We start from the raw sequence: 27,583 nt of genomic DNA, 5'->3' as shown, positions 1-27,583 counted from the left end.
GGAAGAACTTCTTTACTGTGAGAGTGCCAGAGCACTGGAACAGGTTGCCCAGGGGGGTTGTGGAGTCTCCTACGTTGGAGATATTCAAGGCCTGCCTGGACAAGTTCCTGTGTGATGTACTCTAGGTTACCCTGCTCTTGCAGGGGGGTTGGACTAGATGATCTTTTGAGGTCCCTTCCAACCATTGGGAATCTCTGATTCTGTGATTCTGTGAATCTTATTTCGTTATAAAGAAATGCAGCATTTCAGATTGTCAGAGAAATATGGTCACATTCCAAATGTGTGAGTGCCTTTGAAATCAGCACATTAAACACCAGCTCTGTTTTCAAGTAAGCAACTGAATGCCTATGGGTTTAGGATGCTTCAGTGTGCTGGAACTCAGAAAGATATAAATCATAACTTCAGCAATGTGAATTTTATCCTTTTTGAATTATAAATAGCACTTTGTTAAATGCAAACTTAAGACTGGCATTAGAATTAAAAGCAAAAAGAAAATGTGTAGAGGTCATTAGTGTGTAAGCTGGGATTTCATTGGGAATGTGACTTTCTCTTGCTCCAGGTTTACTTGCACTCCTATGAGGTTCCTCCAAGCTGTCTTCTGACAACAAATTGAATCCAATCTGAAAGTGAGTAAAGATCTGATTCTTCAGTCAAACCTTAAAAATCAGGAGCTTGAATAAATTCATAGTTTATGTTTCTCAGCAGAGAAGAACAGAAGTGTCTTTATTTGCTTCAACTCCCTCTCTGTTCTCTTCTTGACACCTCCTATGAAAAACAAAATCATATAATTTGGGTTTAAAAAATACAATACAAAATATTAATTCCACCAAAACATGTCAGTTAAACTGGTGATCGATTGTAGTTAAATATGGTCCAAATGTGAATTTCTATTTGCAGTGATTTTGATGTTTTCCTTCTTTTTGCATTTGTAGGTAACACCTGGACATGGGAGGAAATCACACGCAGACTAAATTCATCCTGTTGGGAATCACAGACAGCCCCCGTGCGCAGACCCCTCTTTTTGTCTTGTTTCTGTTGATTTACATTGTCACTCTGGTGGGGAACGTTGGCATTATCACATTGGTTCGGGTGTCTCCCAGCCTCCACACCCCCATGTACTTCTTCCTCACCCATTTTGCCTTCACTGACATCTGCTATTCCACAGTCATCTCCCCCAGGATGCTGGCAGACCTCTTATCAGAGGACAAAACCATTTCTTTCACTGCCTGCATGATGCAGTTCTTCACCTTTGCTTTCTTTGCTACTGTTGAGTGTCACCTGCTGGCCATGATGGCCTACGACCGGCACGTTGCCATCTGCCAGCCCCTGCTCTATGTGACCATCATCTCCAGCCGTGTCTGCTGGCAGCTGGTAGCATCATCCTACCTATTCGCCTTCCTCAGTGTCATCATCTGCACATGGAGTGTGTTTGGAGGCTCCTTCTGTGGTCCCAACCACATTGACCACTTCTTCTGTGATAAAGTTCCTGTTCTAAAGCTCATGTGCTCTGACACCCACAGCAGTGAGATGATCATCTTTGCCTTATTCACCATCAATGCGGTGAGTGCAGTTGTTGTCATTTTGCTCTCCTACATCTCTATCATTCGCACAGTGCTGAGGATGTGCTCAGCACAGAGCAGGGCCAAAGCTTTCCACACCTGTGCCTCCCATTTGATGGCTGTGTCCTTGTTCTTTGGGTCAGGATTCTTCATGTACCTACAACCCTCTTCTAGCCACACGAGCCTGGATAAGGTGGTCTCCATCATCTACACCGTGGTCACCCCCATGCTCAACCCATTCATCTACAGCCTGAGGAACAAGGAGGTGAAGGGGGCTCTGATCAAGTGTGGGAGGAGACTGTTCAACCAAAGGCAACAGAGACGAGTTCTGTCATCCAGGACATGAACAGTTCATGTCCAGTGTGAAAGCCTATGGGGCACTGAAATATTGAGATTTTCCAGTGATACTCATGACTTTATGGAAGTTCTTCTGCAGGTCCTGCACAAAAGTCAATGACAGTATTGAATGAGAAACAGACCCTCAATATGACACCATTCTTGGAAGAAAACAAGAGGAGACTGAGCTTCAAACTTCATTTCTCTTCACAATCTCCAGCCTGGAGGAAGAACTTACCCTCAATGATCCCAGGCATCATTTCCACACAGGAAGCACCAATGAGCTTCATTGAGTTACAACTCTTGTCATTCATAAACATGTCTCTCTTGCAAGATTCTTGCCCTTGTCCCTCAGCTCCAATAAAATTCCTCACTCTGACCTGTGAGCTCTTTATTAAAGCTGCTGGGGTGGGAGGGAACAGGAAGTGCAGTTTGACATTTGCTGGCTGAGAAAAGTAAGAGTAAGTGAAAAGTTTTCAAAAGATTCATTGCATTTGTTTGTGCCTTTCAGAGACCAAAATCTGGTGGGAATCAAGGTCTAAGCTGGACCCTTCAATATGTCGTGGTTTAAACCAAATCCTCACAGTACTCTCACTCATTCCCCCCCTTGCTCCCCCAACTCCCGCAGAGTTAGGAAGGAGAATCCAAAGAATGTAACCCCCATGGGTTGAGATAAGAACGGTTTAATTGCTAAGGCACAACACAAATCACTACTGCCATTACTACTACAAATCATAATCATACAGCCAATAACAAGCGAAAAGAATACAACACCTCACCAGCCTCCGACCCATAACTCACTCCACCTGCCCGACCGAGCACCAACCAATACCTCCTCCATTTCCCTTCAGAGCTCCACCCTTCCAGCTCTCTCCCCCAGTTGCATCCTGGGCATCACGTGCTATGGTATGGAATACCTCATTGGCTAGCCTGGGTCAGGTGTCCTGTCTCTCCTTCCTCCCAGCCTCCCCTCCTCCCCAGCAGAGCATGTGCTCAGAAAAGGCCTTGAACAAAAACACCCCCAAAACATGCTGATATCAGCAACTGTTCCCAGCCCAGAAGTCAAACCACAGAACTGCACCAGCTACAAGAAGGAGAAAAATGACTGGATGGCTGAACCCATGACATTATCCACCCCTTATTCCATACCATTCACGTCATGCCCAGATCTCACATTTCCAATACACCATCACCCATAAGTCCACCCCTCGATCATGAGTCAATCTCTATGTTGCATCTCTGGACTGATGGCCTGAAATATCTGGGCCCACCAGGCTCAAAATCATTCACCATCCCCTTCAGCAGTTCTACAGCTTGCTGCTGGGGACTCCATACAGCTGCCTTCCATCTCCAATGCTTCCAAAGCACTGGAGGGGCCCAGTGGACCAGATACTCACCCATACTGTCCCACATGCCCTGCCACTCATGACTGTCCAGCCTTGGGGACAGTCTCCTGGTGCCCCTATATCCTTGTCTAACCCTAGACAAGACCCAAACCTGACTCTGCTTAACTTTGGGATCAGACAAAATGGTTGTGTGTAGAACACACTCTGTGTGTGTGCCACCATGCTGATCCCTATCACAATCAGCAGGCAGGTCCCAAGGGCACCCAAAAGCCATTCATAACCATCAGAACTCTCAGCTGCTGCTGCTGCACTTGTCACTGGGGCTGATGTAGCTGCCCTGCTTGCCAGCTCTCCCACCACCAGCTTCTCTTCTCCCGAGTCCGGATCATCCTCCACTGCCTTGCTGGGAAGTGCTGCGTGGTCTCCTGTATCCTGCTGGGGCTCGGCGGGTGACTTCCAGGGGACACTCTCGGCCGTCGCAGGGTTCGGAACGGCCGCGGGACTTGGCTCTTCCGGCGCCTGCTCCCCCTGCTTGGCTACTGCCCCTCTCTGCTCCTCTGCCGCCTCCCCCGGATGCTCTGCTACAGCCGTTTGGTTCCCGGGGCCGCTCTCTCTGGCAGCCTCAGCTGGTGCTGTCGGCTCCTGGGGCTGCTCCTTCCTGGCTTCATGCAGCCTCACACAGACAGAGGCGAGGACAAGGGCAAGGATGGTGAAGAGCAGCAGGACGGCCTGGTACAAGTCCAAGTCCACAGCCATGTCCATCCCCCCCTGCTGCCGGAGCCCCACCGTATTACAAGTCATTGGCGTAAAGTACAGTGAAACAAAAGCTTTAGCCCAAGCTCCATGATCGACAAACACAAACACATCCAATCCATACACAAAGTACCTGGCAAAATCCTGAAACTGTGAGATCCAGAGAAAAACCTCTAAGAGCCAATAAATCAACATTGTGACAAGAGACCATAAATCCGCTCAGATCTGTTCTTATCTCAGACCCTCGGGCCCCACGTTGGGTGCCAAAAATGTCGTGGTTTAAACCAAGTCCTCCAACTCCCGGAGAGTTAGGAAGGAGAATCCAAAGAATGTAGCCCCCACGGATTGAGATAAGAACGGTTTAATTACTAAGGCACAACACAAATCACTACTGCCATTTACTACTACAAATAATAATGATACAGCAAACAGCAAGTGAAGAGAATACAACACCCCCCCAGCCACCGACCCATAACTCACTCCACCCTGCCTGGCTGAGCATCGCATGCTCCCTCCTCCATTTTCCTCCCCAGCTCTCTCCCCCAGTTGCATCCTGGGCATCACGTGCTATGGTATGGAATACCTCATTGACTAGCCTGGGTCAGGTGTCCTGTCTCTCCTTCCTCCCAGCCTCCCCTCCTCCACCTGGCTGGAAAAAAGCTTGAACAAAAACACCCCCAAAACATGCTCAAACCATGACAATCACACAAATAACCTCTCAATTCCTCTCCCTCCCAACTCCTTCTGGCTGCATCAGCACCTGCAAGAGCAGTTCTGCTGCAGAGACCTGCCCAGGAAGACAGGCCCAGGACACTTTGCTTTGCATTTCCCCAGCTATCACATACCTCTTTCTTTCAGTGGTTCCCTCAGGAAGCCCTTTAAATCATAGAATCATAGAATCATAGAATAGTTAGGTTTGGTAAGGACCTTAAGATCATCCAGTTCCAACCCCCCTGCCATGGGCAGGGACACCTCACACTAAACCATATCACCCAAGGCTTCATCCAACCTGGCCTTGAACACTGCCAGGGATGGAGCATTCACAACCTCCCTGGGCAACCCATTCCAGTGCCTCAGCACCCTCACAGTAAAGAATTTCTTCCTTAGACCCAGTCTAAACCTCTGCTGTTTAAGTTTCAACCCGTTACCCCTTGTCCTATCACTACAGTCCCTAATGAATAGTCCCTCACCAGCCTCCCTATAGGCCCCCTTCAAATACTGGAAGGCTGCTCTGAGGTCTCCACAAAGCCTTCTCTTCTCCAGGCTGAACAGACATCCACAAACATCATCTAATATTGCAGTGAAAGGAGCTGAAAAGAAACACAGCAAAGCATCCTCTGTGTGGATGGTTTGCACTGGTCATGGGGAGTCCTTTCCATCACATGCATTTATTTCCATACACTTTCCTAGTGACTGTACAACAGTTTGGTCACAAGCATTGTTCTACATGGCTGCTTTGAGGATATAACAGGATGAGCTCAGATTTCCCAGTCTTCATCTGAAGAACCCTGAGTGCTGACGTGTCCTGAAAGCTTCTCCTTGATGAAGAGTCATTACAAAACCCTCATCAGAAATACTAAATGATAACCTTGTCTCAGACATTTAGAAAAGACAAAGGATGGGGCAGATAGAAAACAGAGCTATGAAAGTGTGGGGAAGGAAGAAGGAGAAGTATACAGGTGGCTTTAGATGATTTCAATGTAAACCTTGTTTTCTGCTGGAAGGCACCAGACTGCGAGTGCAGAGGATGCACTGGAGGAGGGTAGGGAAGGATTTCTGTGTGGTTTTGAATGTCTTTCTTCCCCATTGGTCACTGGGCTCAACCCAAGGTTTGTGAAGTGTGAAAACCAGTAGAACAGAGGGAGAAATAACCCTCAATCAAAGTTTGGAAAGAAGAAAACTGTGTAATTCAAAGAAGATTGAAAAGAAGAACATGAAGGCAAAAAGAGCCACAAAGAATACCTGGGTGTGCTTGTGCAGGGTGAATAATGCAGCTTGCAGTCCCAGAAGCAGAGAGCTGGGTACTGCACTTGCTCCATGAGCTTTGTGAGGGGACCCAGGCCAGCGGCACCTTGGCTGTTGAAGGGGGAAGAAGACCCCAAATCCTCCCTCCCAGCAGCACTCAGGCTCTTTCCACCCCTACTTAAATTCCCAGCAGAGCAGAGGCTCAGATAGGACTTGTCCCCATTTCCCAGCAGGGCTTTGTTGAGCAACAGACTGTCCCAGCTTTAGTTCACAGCAACCCAGCCTGGTTTGTGTTGGGATGGAGCTTAAAGCTCCTCCAGCTCCAACCCCAACCCCTTCCACTGGAGCAGCTGCTCCAAGCCCCTGTGTCCAACCTGGCCTTGAGCACTGCCAGGGATGGGGCAGCCACAGCTTCTCTGGGCACCCTGTGCCAGCGCCTCAGCACCCTCCCAGGGAACAGCTTCTGCCTCAGAGCTCAGCTCAGTCTCCCCTCTGTCATTTCACATGACCAAACCTTGTGTTCTGGAGTTAACATACCTGGAAACATCAGTTAATATTTCCTTAAACCAGAAATAACACCAGAAATCATTTGTTAGTATAAAACATGAGGTCAAATACCAACTGTTTTAATGCCAGTAGGGCAAAGCCACCATGGACCTTCTCCTTTTCTCTCTCTGAAGCCTGAAATAAAGTGTATTGTTAGTTCAACAACATTGAAATTATAAAATATATTAATTTCAAGTAATATTTAAGTAACAATGACCCTGGACAACAACTTTCTTTCCAATACACAGTCACTGTCAGGTCTCAGGCTGCAGCCAGAGAATCCTGTCCATCCCAGCACAGCATGTAGCCTTGGTTTAAGGAGAAGTGTGTTTTCCAGGTGTCATGCTTCCTAGTATGTTTAGTCCCTACTTTTTGAAGGTTCTATATCCACCCATCCTTGAAGGTACAATATTCAATCATCCTTGAAGGTGCAATATCCAGCCTGCTTCTTCTCCTCACCAGGGCAGGGTAGCCCTTTCCTTTCAGCTGACTAGGAACCATGAATGGACAAAGAGGAGAGGACTCTACTTTTTGCTTTCCTCATGGCCTTCTTCATATCCGCATTTCTTAAGCTATAGATGAGGGGGTTCAGCATGGGGACAGCCACAGAGTACAGCATGGAGACCACCTTGTCATGCTTTGAGGACTGTTTGGAGCTGGGGCGCAGGTACATGAAGAGGGAGCTGCCATAATACAAAGCAATGGAGATGAAGTGAGAGGCACAGGTGGAGAAAGCTTTGCGTTGACCAGCCACAGTCGGCATCCGCATGACAGTGGAAAGGACAGACAAGTAGGAGATGAGGATGAAGACTGTGGTGCTCAGTACATTGAACCCCACCACAGCAGAAACCATCACCTCAATGGTGTGGGTGTCAGAGCAGGAGAGGGCTAGCAGGGGTGGTCCATCACAGAAGAAGTGATTGATCATCTTGGACCGACAGAATGGGAGATGAAATATGGAAACTGTGTGTATGGTAGAGCTGATCACACCAGCTAAGTAGGCACCAGCCAACATCCCAATGCAAAGCCTTTGGGACATGACTGTGGAGTAGAGAAGGGGGTTACAAATGGCCATGTAGCGATCGTAAGCCATAGCAGCCAGCACATAGCACTCAGTGGTGGCACAGGTTGCAAAGGAGAAGAGCTGAGTGGCACACCTAGTGAAGGAAATCACCTTCTTCTCCACTAGAACATTCAGCAAGGCTTGAGGGATGATGGTAGAGGAGTAGCAGACATCCAGGAGAGACAAGTGGCTGAGGAAGAAGTACATGGGGGTGTGTAGGCATGAATCCATTCTGATTAATGCAATCACTCCCAGGTTTCCTATGAAGGTAACCACATAGATGGCAAGGAATAAGACAAAGCACATCACCCGCAGGTCTTCCCTGTTTGTGAAGCCCAGGAGAATAAACTCAGAGGGGGATGTATAGTTATCTTCAACCATAGTGAACCTGTAAGCAGTTTGCCTGCTTTATGTCTTTAAATTGAAATGCTGAATAGGCCCAAATCCCTCAATAATGTTAAGAATGTCAGGTTTTGTCTATCAGTTACACCACTTTAAGTCAATATAAAGTGTGTATGTATACATATACACACACATACATATACATATACACACACATACATATACATATGTCAATAGAAGGTAAATTCTCTTTGAGAGAGGAAAATACCAAGTTCCCAAGGCCAGTCTTGGCTAAACACCACAACCATCACCAACACACTTGGAAGCAAGCAGATATTTTAAGGCAAGGAGGGAGGGCAACACCAGAATGAGTAAACTGGAGGGTTCCTCATAGTTCCTCTCAAGCCATTGACACATGGAAGTCCTTGAATTCCAGAGTAATTGCTGGGAAAAGGGAATTATTTCTCATCTTTTGGGTGTTTCCAGCCCAGTGTGAGTACATGAGAAATAAATAGCTGTTCTCTGTGTCCCAGCAGCAGCTCTTTGAGGGCAAATGTGGCTTTCCTTAGGGCAGGATGGTGCAGAGCCAGGATTTCTCACCTCACTTTGCTTTAGACACGATGCCTAACTTGGAGATAAAAGATACATTCAGGCTTGGTCAAAGATAAATTCTCCCTGGGAGAAATCAGCAGCTCCTAAAATCACAGCTTACGACAGGTAAAATAAACCCTCATTGATTTTTCCTGCCTAACATTAATCATCACTTGACAGAGTTACACCAGAGAGCAAAGCAGGAGTGTGCACTGCCTGGTATCTGACAAGCAGAGCCATACTGAAGAGTCATCTCTATTTGATGACCCTTTGCTGAAGGGCTGAGATCCACCTCCAGAGCCAGACTGCTCATTTCAGATGTCCTATGAGTAACGCATGGGGTCTCCTGGTGGTATTAATGGGGATTTAGAGCTGCTTTTCACTGCTCACATAGAGATGCCAGAGGCAAAGCAGCTCCTGAGACATCACCACAGAGCTGGGAGATGTGACCCAAGCAATGAAAATCGAACTGGTTGGGTCTGGGGCTCAATCCTCCCCCTGAAGCAGCATCACCTGCCCAGACACACACATCTCCTGCCATTGGAGAACTGACTTGAAGCTCACCATTAACAAAGACTCACCCTCACTTATTCTTGCTTGACAAACCAACTGCTTGCTATGAAGAGATCCAAAGTGCAGATATGAAACCTGGGATGTTTATAGGGCTGCAGCTTGTGCTATACACAACAGCTTCCCCCCAGCAATCACATCTCCCTGCAGCTTGAACCCACTCACTGGAATGGGGATAAATTGAACTAAAAACACATACCTTGCTGCATTCATTTAGATATTATCCATGCAGGTTGTGGGTCCACACTCTGCTGAAGAGTTAACTGAATATTTACCCCTGTATTCATGGGGAAAGGACCTCCATTTGTGGCTTTCCTAGTCCGATTTGATAAGATCTTGCTTTTTGGCCAAGCTTTCAACAAGCTGCCCTAGGACTCACTAAGCAGACTTGTTGCTTGTGTTATCCAAGGTGTAACTCTTGACATTATGGATAGGAGAATGTCCAGCTGCTGTTGAGACCCTACAGCCAAGCAAAACCTTGCAGCACAACCTGCTGGTTAGGTAGCAGTTAGCTTGTTCTCATAGAACCATAGAATCCCAGCCTGGTTTGGGTTGGAAGGGAGCTTAAAGCTCCTCCAGCTCCAACCCCTTCCACTGGAGCAGCTGCTCCAAGCCCCTGTGTCCAACCTGGCCTTGAGCACTGCCAGGGATGGGGCAGCCACAGCTTCTCTGGGCACCCTGTGCCAGCGCCTCAGCACCCTCCCAGGGAACAGCTTCTGCCTAAGAGCTCATCTGTCTCCACTCTGCCAGTCCAAAGCCTTCATAGTGGATGCTATCCTCAAGGTCTCAGTATAGGAACAAGGGGAAGGGGCCAGCTCTATAGAGCTATAACACAGTTTGGATAGCTGCTCTTTCGAGAGTCTTACAGCACAAACTGTCTAATGAATGAAGAAAAGGGTCATTTAAAACGTGAAGCAAAAGAGCTCCATGCTCACACCACCAGCATCCCTCTGGTTCCTCAAGGTGATGGTTTCTGCTGCCCTGAAATAAAGCAGAGGGGATAAGGTTTGCTACAAACCCTGGGGATCCTGTAGATGCCACAGGACAAAGCAGGGGTTTCATATCAGGGATTTCTTCCTCTTTGCTCTCAGATCCAGTTGAAATGAGTTTAAATACTCACAGCTTCTCCAGGCTCCAGCCATAAGGGTAATGCTGCTCTGTCTTCTCCCATGCAGCATCTACCCATCCTTCCAGAGCCTTGTCCATGTGGTATTCACAGAGCCAGGGATAAAACAAGCCAGGGAATTACACATTAACCACCAGGGAGCTGTCAGACCAGGCAAGGCTCAGCCCAAAGGGCTCCCAAGAGCCAGGTCAGGATACACCCAACAGGGTTTAAGATTAATGGCACCAGAAGGTGTTATTTGAACAATACCAGCCCCAAATTGTTGCCTTTAAGAGTTTTATACAGCCTTCAAAATCCCCACAGGTGGTTTAGTACATATTAGTATGTAGTGTGTTGTATCCATATTCAAAACCAAGATTACCTCTTGGGAAGCACTCTTAGAAGCATTCAACCCTCAGCAGAGGACAAATCCAGCTCTCCTTTATCTCAGTTTATGCTGCTATTTAGAATGAAAACATAAAAACACAACTTCCTTTTCATTTTGATGCAGTTGCCTTTACTTTTCAATCAGAAATGCTTCCTTTGCTGTGCTCCCAAAGATGAGAGGAGGCTGCAGGGCCTTCCAGGATAGGACAAAAGTCACCTCTTTGCTCCCAGAAAGCCCTAGTAGGGAATGACCCTGGTTATTCCTGCCTAGCACTTACATTCCATAACAAAAGGTGGTGTTCCAACCCCATACAGGTAACCAGGATGGATCCACCAGTAACCCAGGAACTTGGTTACTGTATAGGCATCCTCACCTGTTTAATTCAGCATCCGAGAGCACCTGAATAATCCCAGCTGCTCACCTGGGATAGTTTAGGTGGTGATGGGTGTGATTTACATACATCAACAACAAGGAGTTAAATCCTTCACCTACATGGGATAGAAGTTGAGACCTTACCTGTTTTGAGATCTGATGTGTTTTCATTGTAAAATCTGGGATGGTTTTGTCAGGACTAAAGATGTGCAATGGGGACACTTGTTGAGAGGGATCTGTGGATCTGTAGGAAACAACTGATGGAGAAGGAAGTCATTTAAATACCAGGAATTAACACTTCAAATTGTGTCTGGATAGCCCAGACTGTTTAAGAGAAAAATCATTGATAAGGCAGAGTGAATTTGATGTCCTCAACATCAGAATGACATGGATCAAGTCCAGAGGAGGCCACGAGGATGCTCAGGGCCTGGAGCAGCTCCTGTATGGAGCCAGGCTGGGAACATTGGGGCTGTTCAGCCTGGAGAAGCTGCATGGAGACCTCAGAGCAGTTTACAGTGTCTGAAGGGGCTACAAGGATGCTGAGAGGGGCTCTTCATCAGGGATTGGAGCAATAGGACAAGGGGTGATGGGCTCAAACTGGAACAGGGGAAGTTCAGATTGGATGTAAGGAAGGAATTCTTCACTATGCGGGTGCTAAGGCACTGGCACAGGGTGCCCAGAGAAGCTGTGGCTGCCCCATCCCTGGCAGTGCTTAAGACCAGGTTGGACACAGGGGTTTGGGTGACATGGTCTGGTGTGTGGTGTCCCTGACCATGGCAGGGGGTTGGAACCTAGGTCCTTTCCAACCCAAACCACTCTATGTTTCTACAATAACCTACATTTTATACAACCTGAAGCCTCAGCCAAGAATTGCATTAGGAAAAGTGGGGTTTAAAGCATCCTTTCTAAATGTGAGGGGACTTTGAAGCTCTTAAACCATCTGACATTGCTTTAACAGGGTCAGAAAATAAACTATCTACATAGGATCAGCCAATTGTAGAGGCAACATGATGGCCTTAGTTTATTTAGCTATTATTGCTCAGTTTCCTGGGCAAGAACAAGTCACTTGGCTATCCAAAGCTTCCCAGCATGTAAGAAAAAGAAGGTTTTGTCTTAAATAAAAAGGAGTGGACATTCCCAACAATGTCCAATAGATGGTGGTGATGTATAAGAAATCCAGATCCATGATTTTCTAGCCACTTACTCCAAATCTTCTACCTTTTGATACCTAAAGGGACTCCTATGACCATTTTGCACCTCTCAGAGGTGACCACAGAGAGCAATGGTGCCAAGAAGGAACAAAAATCACATAGAAAAGGAATGGATTTTGTTCAGAAGTGGATGAAATGCAGCTTTTGAAGGGGAAATGGGCATCTAAAGAGCAGGCATATGTGGATACTGTCATGTCCTGCTGGTAACAGTAAGAGTCAGCTTCAGGCTGGTAACTTTAAGAGTAAGAATAAAGAATAAGAGTAAAGAATAAGAATAAAGTATAAATAAAGAATAAAGGATAAAGTCTAAATAAGGAATAAAGGATAAAGAATAAAGTACAAATAAAGAATAAAGACTTATTTCTTAGTGCTGCCCAGGGTCACATCCCTGTTTGGGTTATTTTCCCCTGTATTAAAGAGTGTTTTTCCCACTGGTGATGCCACAGCTCAAGTGACCACAGATGGAAAATCTCCATCCAGGACTCAGCCAACCCTTCTCCTTCCTATCAGCCCATCAGCTCCAAATCCCCTCCCGTAGGAGCTTGTTAACACAGTTGGATCAGGGACATCTCTCACCTTTGAGTGATGAGCTGCTAAAGGAATAGGGAAGTTTTGGGTGCGTGGGGAAACCCTGTGGTGACTGTTCCCCCTGGTGGCATTGCGGTTTTATAGCAACCAGGATATGGGGAAGCTGCAATTTGTGCCAGGAATTACTTCTTGCATAGGGAATAAAGACTTTTGGTTGGGTTTTTTCCATTACCTTCAGTTTTCCTGTTGTTGCAGGGTGTTTGTTTCCATGTTTGCTTTGGGTTTCTTTAATCCCCATTGCCTCAAACCAAAGTGCAACTCTCCTGCGGCAAACCCTACTGATGACATTCTTGCCTTTGTTTTTAACAAACCACAGTGGGGATAAACTAGAAAACTCATTAGAGCCTCGCTTAAAGGCTTTGAGAAAGGCACAACTTGAGGAGGAAAAATGAAAGGGAAAGAGGTGGCAAAGCCCAATTTGACTGTGATTTAACTCAGCAGCCTGGTTCCCAACACAGACCTGGTGAAGGATTCGTGTTTCACTCACTTGGCTCATGCACGATATCCCATTGCTCCATATCTGCATTAAAACATCAGATTGGTCATTTAGATCTTGGGTTTCCATCCTTCCTGGGAAAAGCCCATACCAGCTGGGCCCTACCCACCCCATAAATCACTGAGACCCCAACTAAACTGAGGCAAGGAAAATCAGTATCATGTGTGTTGGTGTTCGCATTTAACACAAGAATATATTGTGTTACATATAAATATATACTTTAGGAAGCATTTAATATTGTGTTTTTATATATATACACACATACATATGTGTTTATGTGTATAATTTGCCAGTCATAGGAGCAGTGACCTCCTAGATGTCCTTTCTGAACAATAACTATGTCCTGCTGACTTCATCAGGTTGCTCCTGGCCTCATTCAGGCAACTTCTGACCATGTCCATGGGTGAAGGCTCCACAGCCTCTGGGACAAATCCTCATGTTACCACATCCCTGGATCAGGGTTTTCAAAGCCTGACTGTGATTCTTTCTGCTGTTCTCCTCAGAGCATCCTTCATCTCTTTGTTCCTCAAGCTGTAGATGAGGGGGTTGAGCATGGGGATCACCACCATATAGAAGACAGAGACCACTTTGTCAGTGTTGAGGGAGTAACTAGAGCTAGGGCGTAAATACATGAAGATGGTTGTTCCATACAACATGGTGACCACAGTCAGGTGGGACATGCAGGTGGAGAAAGCTTTTTGCCTGCCTTCAGCAGAAGGGATCCTCAGGATGGCAAAGAAGATGAAGATGTAGGAGACCAGAATGGCAGAGATGGTGCTGAGCTCAATGACACCAGCCAAGGAGAAGAGGATCATCTCATTGATGTACGTGCTGGCACAGGACAGAGCCAGGAGAGGAGGAACATCACAGAAGAAGTGGTTGATGACATTGGAGCTGCAGAAGGGCAGCCTGATGATGAAGGTCATCTGGATAATGGAGTTCAGGACACCCCCAATGTAGCACCCTACCACCAGCCCCACACATAACCTCCGAGTCATGACAGAGGAGTAGAGCAGGGGGTTGCAGATGGCCACGTACCGGTCATAGGCCATGACAGCCAGCAGGAAACACTCAGTTGTCACAAACACGATGTAGAAGAAAGCTTGACCCATGCAGCCAGCAAAGGAAATGGTCTTCTTCTCCAATAGGAAGTTCACCAAAGTCCTGGGGGCTACCACAGACGAGAAGCAGATGTCAATAATGGAGAGGCTGCCCAGGAAGAAGTACATGGATGTGTGGAGCTGTGGGTGTCCTTGGATGGCTACAATTATCCCTGCATTGCCCACAAGGGTGACGGTGTAGATGAGCAGCAACAGCACAAAGAGGGCTGCCTTCACCTCCACTTGGTCACTGAGACCCTTGAGGATGAACTCTGCTGCTGAGGTGTGATTCTGCTCTGCCATTCAGGGCTTTTGTATCTGCCAAGGAAGGAAAAGGTCTGGAAAATACAGGACAGTGGAAACCATGCCTTTATTTGAACTGGAATGGGATAACTTGACAACACCCTGTACATTGAGGGCATCCCCACTATTCATTTCCAGGGAGCTACAGTGGAATGGACTGCTCTGTGGCCAGCTGCTCCAAGCTTGCCCTCCTATGCAGCCCAAGGAAAGAGGAGGCCCCTTCTGAAGTGAAAGCATCCCAGCTCCCCCAAACACCTTTCATTTGTATCACTGAATCCCATTTTGGTACCTACAGTGAATCCCACTTGTACCTACCAGTGGCTACAGCAGCAGAGAGGGAGTGATGTGACACAAACCATCAGCTCTGCCCCTCATCTCCTGTGATTCAGTTTCTCTGAAGACAGCTCTGATTTTGGCTGTAACTCATATAAGCCTCAAAGTACTGTAGATTTCCTTTGGTGGTTTTGGAAAAGTCACTGAGATGGAGGAAAAAGAGCCTTTAATTTGCTGGGAATTAAGGAAAGAGAAGGGAAAGGATGCTGCATGACCCTAAAATTCATTCGGTACATGAAGAGTTTAATATTACAGTCTTGGAAATGCTGGGGAAGTGAAGCCAGGAGACTATGAGCAAAATTTGGGTCTGAAGATGTTATTCCCTTAATATGGTTGAGAGAATATACAATTAAGAGGAGTCAACACCATAATGAGACCATTGAGCTGTGCTGAACCAAACTCAACTCTGGTTGTCTAAGTTAGGCACTAAGTTAAGCTGCTCACCCTCATGAAAGGGTGAATTACAGGTTTCTGTCCCTGATAACATGAAGGTTCAGAATAAAGCAACTAAATCTTTACAGGATTAAAGATGAGGATAAAAATCTTACCCACCAGATGAGTGTCAGGACCAGAAGACTCAGTGAAGATCCATTTTCCATCAACAGGATACTTCTTCGTAGAAATATTCTTTACATTTTAATGTGAATATCACTATTTCAGGGTCCATGGTTAGGTTAATCTTTCCTTGAGAGTTTTCTCCTCTCTTCTTCTCCAAGGCTCCTTAAACATACCATAAGCACCATGATAAGCTCCAGAGCCTAAATGGGCTACAAGAAAGATGGACAGGGGCTTGGGACAAGGGATGTAGGGACAGGCCAAGGGGAATGGCTTGAACCTGCCCAAGAGAGGGGAGACTGAGCTGAGCTCTGAGGCAGAAGCTGTTCCCTGGGAGGGTGCTGAGGCGCTGGCACAGGGTGCCCAGAGAAGCTGTGGCTGCCCCATCCCTGGCAGTGCTCAAGGCCAGGTTGGACACAGGGGCTTGGAGCAGCTGCTCCAGTGGAAGGGGTTGGGCTTGGAGCTGGAGGAGCTTTAAGCTCCCTTCATCCCAAACCAGTCTGGGATTCTATGAGTACATCCCAGCAGGAATATTTAATCTCTTTAAACCAACACAGAGGAGATCTTTACCTGGCATAAATCTGAGCAGTCTCCCCATTTGCTGCAGTGATTTCTACCAGAGCAGGGCTAACCTGGACCTTTCATGGTATGGTCTCACATACCTGTGGATGGAGGTCACCTCTTAGAGCTGCAAGTTCTCTTCCACATTAGATGACACTGGATATCTGCACAGCAAATCAAGGGGATTATCTCTTGAAGCCATCTCCTAGCTTCCAAACAGGAATGTCTCTCCTGAACCTTCAAGAGCTTCCATCCTGTTTTCATCAGATGTTCTTCACTTGCAGCAATGTGTTGCTTTTATATCTGTCCCTGAAGGTCTTTGCAGGCAACAGACACAAACACTTGGGGAACAAGTGTTTGTCACACCTTTGGCTACAGTTCAGGTCTCTAAGACACATGGATCTCGATTGTATATTGCTGGCCCCTGAATGAGAACCCATGAGTCACAACAGCCTAAACTACTAATAAAGGCTTAGCTATGCACACAGGCTGATGGAAAATCTCTTCTAATTGTTGTCACAAAGATCTATAACCTGTTACAACACTCAGCAGCCTCCAGGGACAGGAAAAACAGAGATCCAAGCAAACACAAGTTATTCTTCTTGTGAAGAAGCAGCCAAAGGGCAGTTTCAATTACCTTAAACACCTGCTGCAAGCAGCTTAGGTAATTACCTGGGGATGGATGCCTGAAGCAGACAGATGAAGATGAAGGCTGACCCAAGCTTCCAAGCACTAGATGAGCCTGAAAGGCTACGGATGGTTAAGAACAGGGGGAGGGTCTGTCCAGGACCAACTTGTCAGAACATGACTGATTGTCCATTAGACCTTTTTACTATGCTCCAGGTACTTCCAGGAGTATCTCAGCTACCCATTTTTGACTCCTTTTTGCACAGAGTCAGGTCATTCCAGTGCTCCACCTCTATTGCAAGACCAAACCCATTTCATTACAGCCTGTTCTGAAAACGGGTGATGTTAATCCAGTTCTTTCTGCAACCTTTTTTGGGAGGGTTGTAGCAGGAAACTGATAGTGTATTCATGGTAACTTCAGTGGCATTTGTCTCTGCTCAACACACTCAATAGACACCAGATTCTTCCAGTGTCTGCAACATTTTGGGGAGTTTACAATTCACACTGATTCTTTCAGTATAGCTGAGTTTTTGTTCTATATAATAGAAGCCCATTCTTTAAGATTAGACTGACAGCATGAACAGAGCCATATATGGATCAGATTTGATCCATAAGTGGGATTTATTCATCCATCAGTTGCCAGCAGCATTAAGCATTGGTATATGAGGCAACTGCCAAGAGTCTCTTTGCAGTCAGTAGAAATGAAGGTGGTAGCTCAGCTCTTTAGACATGGGTGTCCAGGACTGTCAGAGACCCACCATACATCCCTCTGCCCCCCCCTAAAGGACACAAGCCATAGCTGCCAGACCTGTGTCCATACATCCTATGATATCTCAGGGGGAATTGGATGGACCAATAGACTCTATATAGCCCAAAGGAGGATTTGCCATGTCCAGAGAAGAGCCACACATGGTCACATGAACAGACTAAGTTCTCCATCAGAACCAGAGAGCAACAGGTTGGAAGGGACCTCAAGGATCATCTGGTCCAACCTTTCTAGGCAAAGCATGATCTAAGCTAGATGTTCCAGCACCTTCTCCAGCTGAAGCTTAAGTGTCCAATGTTAGGGAATCCATCACTTCCATAGGGAGACTGTCACTGAGCTACTGATTTGTATCACTGAGAGCATAGAGATGGCTGAGAGATGAACACATGGGATGGGTTTGGGCTCACCTCGCTTCAGTTCAGTGTGACATACAGACTGACACATGAGGTGTCCCAGGTTATCTTCCAGCCTGTGAACTCCAGTGGTGCCATTCAGTTGGCCAAAGGAATGGGTGAGAAACACTGCAGGACTCACTGGAACCCATGAGCTTCTGGAGGAAACCATCAATGGCACCAGCACAACCAGCAACACCCTGCACCTGCCCCAACAAACCCAGCTATGGATGGAGAAGAGCAATACAGACAGCTGTGGTGACCCCAGATGAGTGTTTGGTTGGGTTTAGCTTCTACAAATGGCAATATTTTAACAGCAGGGTTTATAACTGGGGGGTTTCTGTGCCAACACTTTCACCAGTGATTCCTGTTTGTTCCCACTTTATTACCAGTCCTTCAGGTACAGCTCAAAACACCCTCCCCTTCCCTGAAAAGGTGAATAAAAACACATATTAGGTTATTGCCAGAATAAACTTATTTTGCTTCTTACAACAGCATGACAAGGAGGAAAAACAACTTGCAGAAAGCAGCTACACAGTCATCAGGTTATCAGGTATAAACCTTCAAAGTGTTTATCACTAAATTCCTTGTCTTGTATCAGCTCTGTTGTGTCTGAGGATGTTTTGAGCATATTCATTTTCCTCTTATAATGAAGGTGGTAATGGAAAGGAGGAGTTTCAAATACAAAATACATTGAAGTTATATAGAACTGAATATGACCTAAGGAAGTGCCATGACCCATAGGCTGGGTGGGCCTCAGCCACCTGAAATTCAGGTGTCCTGAAGTTAAATATGTCAGAATCATGATACATGTTCTATATGCAGCTGATATCTTTATATATCTTTATTATATCTTTATGTACCATCATTTACTTGAGCCATTTCCCATGGTGATTTTGCCAAGGTCTTTAGTTCCTTCTAAGGAGGGATACTGAGATCAGATGTAATGTCTACTTATTAAACTCCACTTTTGGCCAGTTATATCCCACAACTAATGGTCTTGTAGATAGAGAACTACAGGCTTAGAGGAAAAAGAGAGAATAAACGTAGCAATAAGAGTTTTATTGCAACTAATGCAGCATGGCTTTACTGTACATGAAGTTTGAATATATGTACTGAACAACTCAACAGTACCTTTAGGAACCATCACTGTCCAATCCTTTACACTGTATATTAACAATATCATTTGAAGTATTTATTCACTATAAAAAGCACTTTGAAGGATTAAAGTGCAGCAGGGAAATCTTCAAACACCTTTGAACATTCTTTGATGGTCTGTGATTATGGAAGAAGATTCCAAGAAGTTCCTCTCAAACTTCCCTGTTTCCTGCAGCTTTAGGGAACTTTTCTTCCTCCTCTCTCCTCCAAACCTCCTTGGTCTGCTCTGTGTGTTCTCCTGTATGCTCCCATATGTCATAGGGATTACCTGGAAGCACTGAAATTCACCGTAAGTCCATAGATCACATCTCATGGCTGGAAGAGGTACAGCACTTGGTAGAGTGTCCACCACACTGATGAATGATGTCCAAGGTGTAAGAAACCACAAGTGGGCTCTGGCCAAAGGCAGGTGAGAAAATAGTCCAAGTCCTCATCAGAAACCTCACAAATGGGTTATTTTAACAGGACTGAGCCTTGTCATCATATTTCCCTTCAAGAAAGAGTCAGTTTGGGGTTGCTTAAGCAGTGCCAGGTACACAAGAAAAGTCAACACATTCTTGCCTCCAAATACTCAGGAATAAGCTGGACATTTTAGCATGTTTCATCACAAATCAACCTTTGGTGGCTCTTCAGTGAGTATGTGTTTCTCCTGTTATGAAATACACTATCAAGAGGCAAATGTACAGCAAATGAAGCCCACATCGATAAAGCTGGTCTACAAAATGGACAATAATAGATAGAAGTATTATCACAGCTTCTCTCCAACCTCAAAAAGACTCCAAACCACCAACCCCATTCCCATTACTGCCCAAGTGTCAAACTATTTACCCCTTTGGCAGGGAAATAACCATTCTCCCCACTGTTCTCTTCAGAGCATTCTTTACCTCCTTGTTCCTCAAGCTGTAGATGAAGGGGTTCAACATTGGGGTCACCATGGTGTAAAAGACAGAAACTATTTTGTCCCTGCCCAGGTTGTAGCTGGAACTGGGCCGTAGGTACATGAAGATAAGGGTCCCATAGAAGATGGTAACAACCATTAGGTGCGATGCACAGGTACCAAAAGCTTTGCCCAGCACAGAGCCTGTCCTCAGGACGGTGAAGAGGATGTGGCCATAGGAGATGAGGATGACTGATATTGTGGTGACCTTATTGAAGCCCCCAAAAGCAAATAGCAACATTTGATTGAGGGAAGTATCAGAGCAAGCCAACTTTGAGAGTGGTGGCCCATCGCAGAAGAAGTGGTCAATGACATTGGGGCCACAGAAGGGCAACCTCAATGCAAAGCCTGTGAAGATGGCTGAATTAGAAAGCCCAACTGCATAGGACCCGGCTAAGAGGGAAACACAGACCTTCTTGGACATGAGGATGGAGTAACGCAAGGGGTTGCAGATGGCAACATAACGGTCATATGCCATCCCAGCCAGGAGGTAGCACTCTGTGATTACAAAAGCAGCATAGAAATAGAGCTGCAGGAAGCAGCCAGCAAAAGAAATAGTCTTCCTTTCAGACAAGAGGCTCAGCAGCATTTTGGGTGTCACCACAGAGGAGTAGCACAGATCCAAGAAGGACAAGTGGCCGAGGAAGAAGTACATGGGGGTTTGAAGCTGGGAATCAAGCCAGACTGCAGCAATGATGCTAAGGTTTCCTATCACAGTGGTGACATAGATGAGCAGGAAAAGCACAAAGAGGGTAACCTGGAAGTCAAGGCAATCTGTGAACCCCTTGAAAACAAACTCTGTCACCGTAGTCCAGTTTTCCCAAGCCATCAGGGTCCAAGAGGCTCCCAGTTCCCAGGCAGGGGGGTGGTTTCCATGAGCTTGGTTATGATGGCTTAATCCCTTGCTTCATTATTAGTGGGGTTTAATCCTGTACTCTCTAGATAATGAAGACAATAAGAACACTGCCAGGCACCTTGGCAGGATGCTTAGATGGTCCATAACCACCTATCCATGCAGGGAGTCACTGACTACATCTATCACTCAAGTTCTTAAACCAAGCTTTGAATATATCTTCTACCTTCACCCACTGCTTTCAAAGGAAGTCTGAAGCCAACAAAACAAGTTTTCCCTTGGACATCACTGTGGTCTTCACTGTTTCCATCTGCCTGCAGTTTTCTCCACATTAAGGGAAGAGCAGCTCATGTTGACTGTTCTGATAATACACAAAGCAAAGGAATATTAACTTTCATGCTGCTTTTCAGGTTGATGATGTCCCAGAGACTCTTTTCATTACCCCAGGTAGCTCAGGGTCTGAATTTGTTGCTCTTTAGTCTAAGTGCTCAGAAATAAAAGCAATATGTTGGTTTTCATTAAAAACCACTGATTAATAACAAGGTTAGTGGCTACTTTGGGGGCTAAACTGCATTTCAATAACTGCTCTCATCTCATAAGAATAAATACATAGAATAGACAGAAGGGCACATGCATTTATCTTTCCTTCTCCCCTATCTTCCATCCTCACTGGTGACTTGTTAAAAATGTGCTTTTCCCTTTAATTTCTAGCATTCAACTTACATTTTAAGCAGACAGCAAATACTTTCAAGCAACTGATTTCATGCCAGATTAAGCTTAGGAAGTAAAACTTCCTTTTAGAAAGGATTTATAACATAACCACGTGTCTCAAACACAGACATATGAGAGGAGTTTAAATCTAGTTCCACCACCATCCCCCAAAACAGTACCTGAGATGCCACTTCTGGTTCCCTGTTGAAGACTCAGCCTCTTTCAGGCTGAACTATTATTGTGCCCACCTCTTATTCCTTTCTCCAAGGAAATCATTCAAAGACAGAACCTGCACCTTATCATTGCTGAGGGGAGCTAGAAAGGCAGCAATACACACAAATAGAGCATATCCTCTTAAATTCACTTGAAATTGTGTATGCTGATCTCTTAAATAGGATAAAATACATCCCCCAAAAGGAATGTGTCAGGAGAGGGGGTAAATACATAAGATACTAACCATTTCTGCTGTACATGTTTATATTGGTCCCAGTATAACCATTACCAGTAAGCAAGGAGATGTTTGCAACGAGAAAAGGCAATTTAAGCTCCTGTGACAATCACTGCTACATTACTTTGGCATTGCCCCTAAGCAGATCTTCCTTGCCCAATTGCATGACTGTTGCACAGAAGCATCTCTGTCTTCATAGAAAAAAGTATATTTCCACCTTCTGGCTTGTTTCATGAATGAGAGGTTGAGAGAAGAGATTTTGTGATTCAATGATGCTGTGCTTCACCATTCCATGAAATCCCCCAAGTCTCCTTTCCTTCTCTGTTTAGTTGTACATGGTGTTGGCTGTCCATGTATGGCTGTGTCTCCCAGAGGCTCATGTCTTCACTATTTATTGCTTTCCAGCTTAGATGGTTGAGATAAGCTGCCAGCAATCTCATTGGGCACATCATCCCATGCTAATCTTGTTTTCTTCCCCCTTCAAATATAATTGGAAAGTTCCCTTAGTGACTTCACAAGCCAGACATCTGGAGCTATTACTTCCTCAACCCCTGAGATGGAATGTCTTCTGGGAGCCAGAATACACTGAAATCAGAAATTGCTGTGAGGTTATTGACAAAGAGCATCTCTTAGTAATGACATCTCAGCACCTTGTAACTACAGAAACATTCAAGCTGGAGAGAATATGAGTTTTTACTAAGAGTGGAAACCCATTACCAGACCACAGTGTTACCCACTGCTGTGGTTTAAACCAAGTCCACACACAGCTCGGTCACTCACTCCCCCCATCGCTCCCCCATCTCCCGGAGATTAGGAAGGAGAATCCAAAGAATGTAGCCCCCACGGGTTGAGATAAGCACAGTTTAATAGCTAAGATATAACACAAATCACTACTGCCATTACTACTACAAATAATAATGATAAAGCCAATAACAAGTGAAGAGAATACAACACCTCACCAGCCACCGACCCATAACTCACCCCACCCTGCCTGACCAAGCACCAACTGATAACTCCTCCATCCCGCAGAGTCTATCGCCCTTCTGGGTCTCTCCTGGTTACATCCTGGGCATGACGTGCTATTGTATGGAATACCTCTTTGGCTAGCCTGGGTCAGGTGTCCTGTCTCTGCTTCCTCCCTGGCAGAGCATGAGCTCAGTAAAGGCCTTGGACAAACCAAACACTTGAGCAGTAACTCAAAACATACTTGCTATCAGCAACCGTTCCCAGCCCGAAAGTCAAACCACAGAACTGCACCAGCTACCAAGGAGGAGAACAATGACTGCTACTGCTCAAACCAGGACACCCACCTACTCACAAACATTCTACAATTACATTTAGGACATGGAGGTGATACTAATGACCAGAGAATAACACTTGAGCATAAAGTTCAAGTGATGACTCTAATTCTCTCACTGAATAGACTCTCTCCTATTTTGCCCATGCATGGATATGGTCTGGATGGAGAGGGACTGGCAGAACAGTGAGCACTGGCTGGGCTGTTGGGTGCAGAGGTTGATAGATTCTATCCTGCAGGAGGCTGGAGAGTACCACAGGGGTTTATCTCCCTAACCTATCTAAACTGAACAGAAGGAGAGCACCACGGTGTGCAGGGACCATAACACAGTACCTGAGCAAGAGAAGTAGGGCAGGGACAGAGACCTGGGCCAAGTGCAGCCAAGACAAGCAAGCTGGGGATTACAAGACAGGTCCACAACCAAGCTAAAACAGATCAAATCAATCCCCTGGTCAGGTTTAAGTCCAGCATTTGCTAGGAAGCTCCATGAGCAAACCTAGGTCTAAGGATCATCAAAGGATTTCATAGGTGTGCACACCTCCTGCTAAACCAGAAATCCTCAAGTATAGTCCAACCACCTTGGCCTGAGCTTAAATAGAGATGTTGGGAAAATGGGCAGAGGGTGAGGATGGAGAACCAGCTGAGGCTGCTCAGGGGGATAACGGCCTGGGACAATTCATCAATGCCTCAAACTGCCCAATTCTCACCCTTCAATAAAGTGGAAGCCCAGAGTCACCAGCTCAGCTGCAGGACATCCAGGCACTGCATGTGGATAACCCCAGTGGGGATGGAAAACTGGACTGTCAAGTGTGCACAGAGGGAAAACAGCAGCTCCAGAGAAGGAGTCACTTGTGCTTCATGTCACATTTAGGGACCCTTTGCAAGACCAGAAATGCCTCTAATCCCATTCTCATTCTCTTGCAGAGGTGAGACCAAAACCTTTGCATGGTCCACAAGTATGTCAGAAGCATCCTATGAGCCCTCATCAGTGCTGCTGTGCAGCTGTGCTCAGGCATGGCTCATCCATGCCATGTCTCTCAGATGCCCAAGCACCACAATGCCTTTCAGAGCTGATTTCACACCCTTTGCTTTTCCTTCTCTTTGTTTTCCTCTGCTAAAGCATGAGCAGCCCTGGAGGCTTCCTCCCAGGAGAGCACATGCAACTGTATTTACAGCCCCAGCACCACAAGCTGGGCTCTTGCAGTCTGGCAGGAGCTCACCTCTCTTCACATCAGGAGCTGAACAGAGCTGATGCTGGCACCTGGATATTCTCTGCTGCACTGGGGATAAACCCTTGGCTCCCATCACTCGGTGGCAGAAGGAAGGCACAGGAGGTAACACCAACACAAGGCAGAGCTTCTCCTGCACTGAAGCAGTGGGCTTGCTTCTGCATGTCCTCGGGTCCTCTTTAGGAAAGCTGGGTCAGAAAACAGCCTTACTTGTGTCGGTTTTCTTTATAATAAGAGGGGGCATTGGCTTTTGCAGGTTGGTTTTCTTTTACATATAAAGTTAAAGCAAGATGCACTGAATTACTCAAGACTTAAATGAGAATGAATCTTGTTTTGTTATAAAGAATTGCAGCATTTCAGATTGTCAGCAGAATATGGTCAGTTACAAATCAGCCTTTGATAGCAGCACATTTAAACACCAGCTCTGTTTTCAAGTAAGCAACTGAATGCCTATGGGTTTAGGGTGCTTCAGTGTGCTGGAACTCAGAAAGATATAAATAATAACTTCAGCAATGTGAATTTTATCCTTTTTGAATGATCAATAACACTTTGTTAAATGTAAATTTAAGACTGGCATTAGAATTAAAAACAAAAACAAAATGTGTGGAGGTCATTAGTGTGTAAGCTGGGATTTCATTGGGAATGTGACTTTCTCTTGCTCCAGGTTTACTTGCACTCCTATGAGGTTCCTCCAAGCTGTCTTCTGATGCAAATTGCTCCAATCTGAAAGTGAGTAAAGATCTGATTCTTCAGTCAAACCTTAAAAATCAGGAGCTTGAATAAATTCATAGTTTATGTTTCTCAGCAGAGAAGAACAAAAGTGTCTTTATTTGCTTCAACTCCCTCTCTGTTCTCTTCTTGACACCTCCTATGAAAAACAAAATCATATAATTTGGGTTTAAAAAATACAATACAAAATATTAATTCCACCAAAACATGTCAGTTAAACTGGTGATCGATTGTAGTTAAATATGGTCCAAATGTGAATTTCTATTTGCAGCGATTTTGATGTTTTCCTTCTTTTTGCATTTGTAGGTAACACCTGGTCATGGGAGGAAATCACACGCAGACTAAATTCATCCTGTTGGGAATCACAGAGAGCCCCCGTGCGCAGACCCCTCTTTTTGTCTTGTTTCTATTGATTTACATTGTCACTCTGATGGGGAACGTTGGCATTATCACATTGGTTCGGGTGTCTCCCAGCCTCCACACCCCCATGTACTTCTTCCTCACCCATTTTGCCTTCATTGACATCTGCTATTCCACAGTCATCTCCCCCAGGATGCTGGCAGACCTCTTATCAGAGGACAAAACCATTTCTTTCACTGCCTGCATGATGCAGTTCTTCACCTTTGCTTTCTTTGCTACTGTTGAGTGTCACCTACTGGCCATGATGGCCTACGACCGGCACGTTGCCATCTCCCAGCCCCTGCTCTATGTGACCATCATCTCCAGCCGTGTCTGCTGGCAGCTGGTAGCATCATCCTACCTATTCGCCTTCCTCAGTGCCATCATCTATACATGGTGTGTGTTTGGAGGTTCCTTCTGTGGTCCCAACCACATTGACCACTTCTTCTGTGATGTATCCCCTGTGCTGCAGCTCGTGTGCTCTGACACCCACAGCAGTGAGATGATCATCTTTGCCTTTGTCACCATCAATGTGGTGAGTGCAGTTGTTGTCATTTTGCTCTCCTACATCTCTATCATTCACACAGTGCTGAGGATGTGCTCAGCACAGAGCAGGGCCAGAGCCTTCCACACCTGTGCCTCCCATTTGATGGCTGTGTCCTTGTTCTTCGGGACGGCATTCTTCATGTACCTACAACCCTCTTCTAGCCACAGGAGCCTGGATAAGGTGGTCTCCATCATCTACACCGTGGTCACCCCCATGCTCAACCCATTCATCTACAGCCTGAGGAACAAGGAGGTGAAGGGGGCTCTGATCAACTGTGGGAGGAGATTATTCAACCAAAGGCAACAGAGACGAGTTCTGTCATCCAGGACATGAACAGTTCATTTCCAGTGTGAAAGCCTATGGGGCACTGAAATATAGAGATTTTCCAGTGATACTCATGACTTTATGGAAGTTCTTCTGCAGGTCCTGCACAAAAGTCAATGACAGTATTGAATGAGAAACAGACCCTCAATATGACACCATTCTTGGAAGAAAACAAGAGGAGACTGAGCTTCAAACTTCATTTCTCTTCACAGTCCCCAGCCTGGAGGAAGAAATCACCCCCAGTTATCCCCGACATCATTTCCACACAGGAAGCACCAATGAGCTTCATTGAGTTACAACTTTTGTCATTCATAAACATGTCTCTCTTGCAAGATCCTTGACCTTGTCCCTCAGCTCCAATAAAATTCCTCACTCTGACCTGTGAGCTCTTTATTAAAGCTGCTGGGCTGGGAGGGAACAGGAAGTGCAGTTTTACATTTGCTTGCTGAGAAAGAGTCAGAGAAAAGGCTTCAAAAGATTCATTGCATTTGTTTGTGCCTTTCAAAGAGCAAAATCTGGTGGGAATCAAGGTCTAAGCTGGACCCTTGAATATGTCATGGTTTAAACCAAATCCTCACAGTACTCTCACTCATTCCCCCCCCTTGCTCCCCCAACTCCCGGAGAGTTAGGAAGGAGAATCCAAAGAATGTAGCCCCCACGGGTTGAGATAAGAACGGTTTAATTGCTAAGGTATAACACAAATCACTACTGCCATTACAACTACAAATAATAATCATACAGCCAATAACAACTGAAGAGAACACAACACCTCACCAGCCACCGACCCATAACTCACTCCACCCTGCCCGGCCGAGCACCAACCAATACCTCCTCCATTTCCCTTCAGAGCTCCACCCTTCCAGCTCTCTCCCCCATTATGCATTCTGGGCATCACATGCTATGGTATGGAATACCTCATTGGCTAGCCTGGGTCAGGTGTCCTGTCTCTCCTTCCTCCCAACCTCCCCTCCTCCCCAGCAGAGCACGTGCTCAGAAAAGGCCTTGAACAAAAACACCCTCAAAACATGCTGATATCAGCAACTGTTCCCAGCCCAGAAGTCAAACCACAGAAGTGCACCAGGT

The 27,583-nt window shown here is 45.9% G+C and overlaps 4 protein-coding genes across 4 annotated transcripts; 1 reads left to right on the top strand and 3 right to left on the bottom strand.

The window, feature by feature from the left end:
* The first annotated feature begins 945 nt into the window (after nt 1-945).
* On the top strand, nt 946-26,509 carry LOC117436101 (olfactory receptor 1020-like). The gene is made up of 3 exons (XM_034062225.1): nt 946-1,527; nt 9,317-9,329; nt 25,557-26,509. Exons 1-3 carry the CDS (start codon nt 946-948, stop codon nt 26,507-26,509), a joined length of 1,548 nt encoding a protein of 515 aa, XP_033918116.1.
* LOC117436065 (olfactory receptor 1038-like) lies at nt 6,996-7,949 on the bottom strand. The gene has a single exon (XM_034062030.1). The coding sequence runs from the start codon at nt 7,947-7,949 to the stop codon at nt 6,996-6,998; it is 954 nt and encodes a 317-aa protein (XP_033917921.1).
* LOC117436005 (olfactory receptor 1052-like) lies at nt 13,696-14,634 on the bottom strand. The gene has a single exon (XM_034061550.1). The coding sequence runs from the start codon at nt 14,632-14,634 to the stop codon at nt 13,696-13,698; it is 939 nt and encodes a 312-aa protein (XP_033917441.1).
* On the bottom strand, nt 19,851-20,792 carry LOC117435997 (olfactory receptor 5F1-like). Its single transcript, XM_034061453.1, has one exon. The coding sequence runs from the start codon at nt 20,790-20,792 to the stop codon at nt 19,851-19,853; it is 942 nt and encodes a 313-aa protein (XP_033917344.1).
* Nucleotides 26,510-27,583: the final 1,074 nt, after the last annotated feature.

This window comes from Melopsittacus undulatus, chromosome 4 (assembly GCF_012275295.1).
Source record: "Melopsittacus undulatus isolate bMelUnd1 chromosome 4, bMelUnd1.mat.Z, whole genome shotgun sequence".
Lineage (NCBI taxonomy): Eukaryota > Metazoa > Chordata > Aves > Psittaciformes > Psittaculidae > Melopsittacus > Melopsittacus undulatus.
The sequence above is the reverse complement of the archived record's forward strand: the minus strand, read 5'-3'. Positions and strand labels throughout refer to the sequence as shown.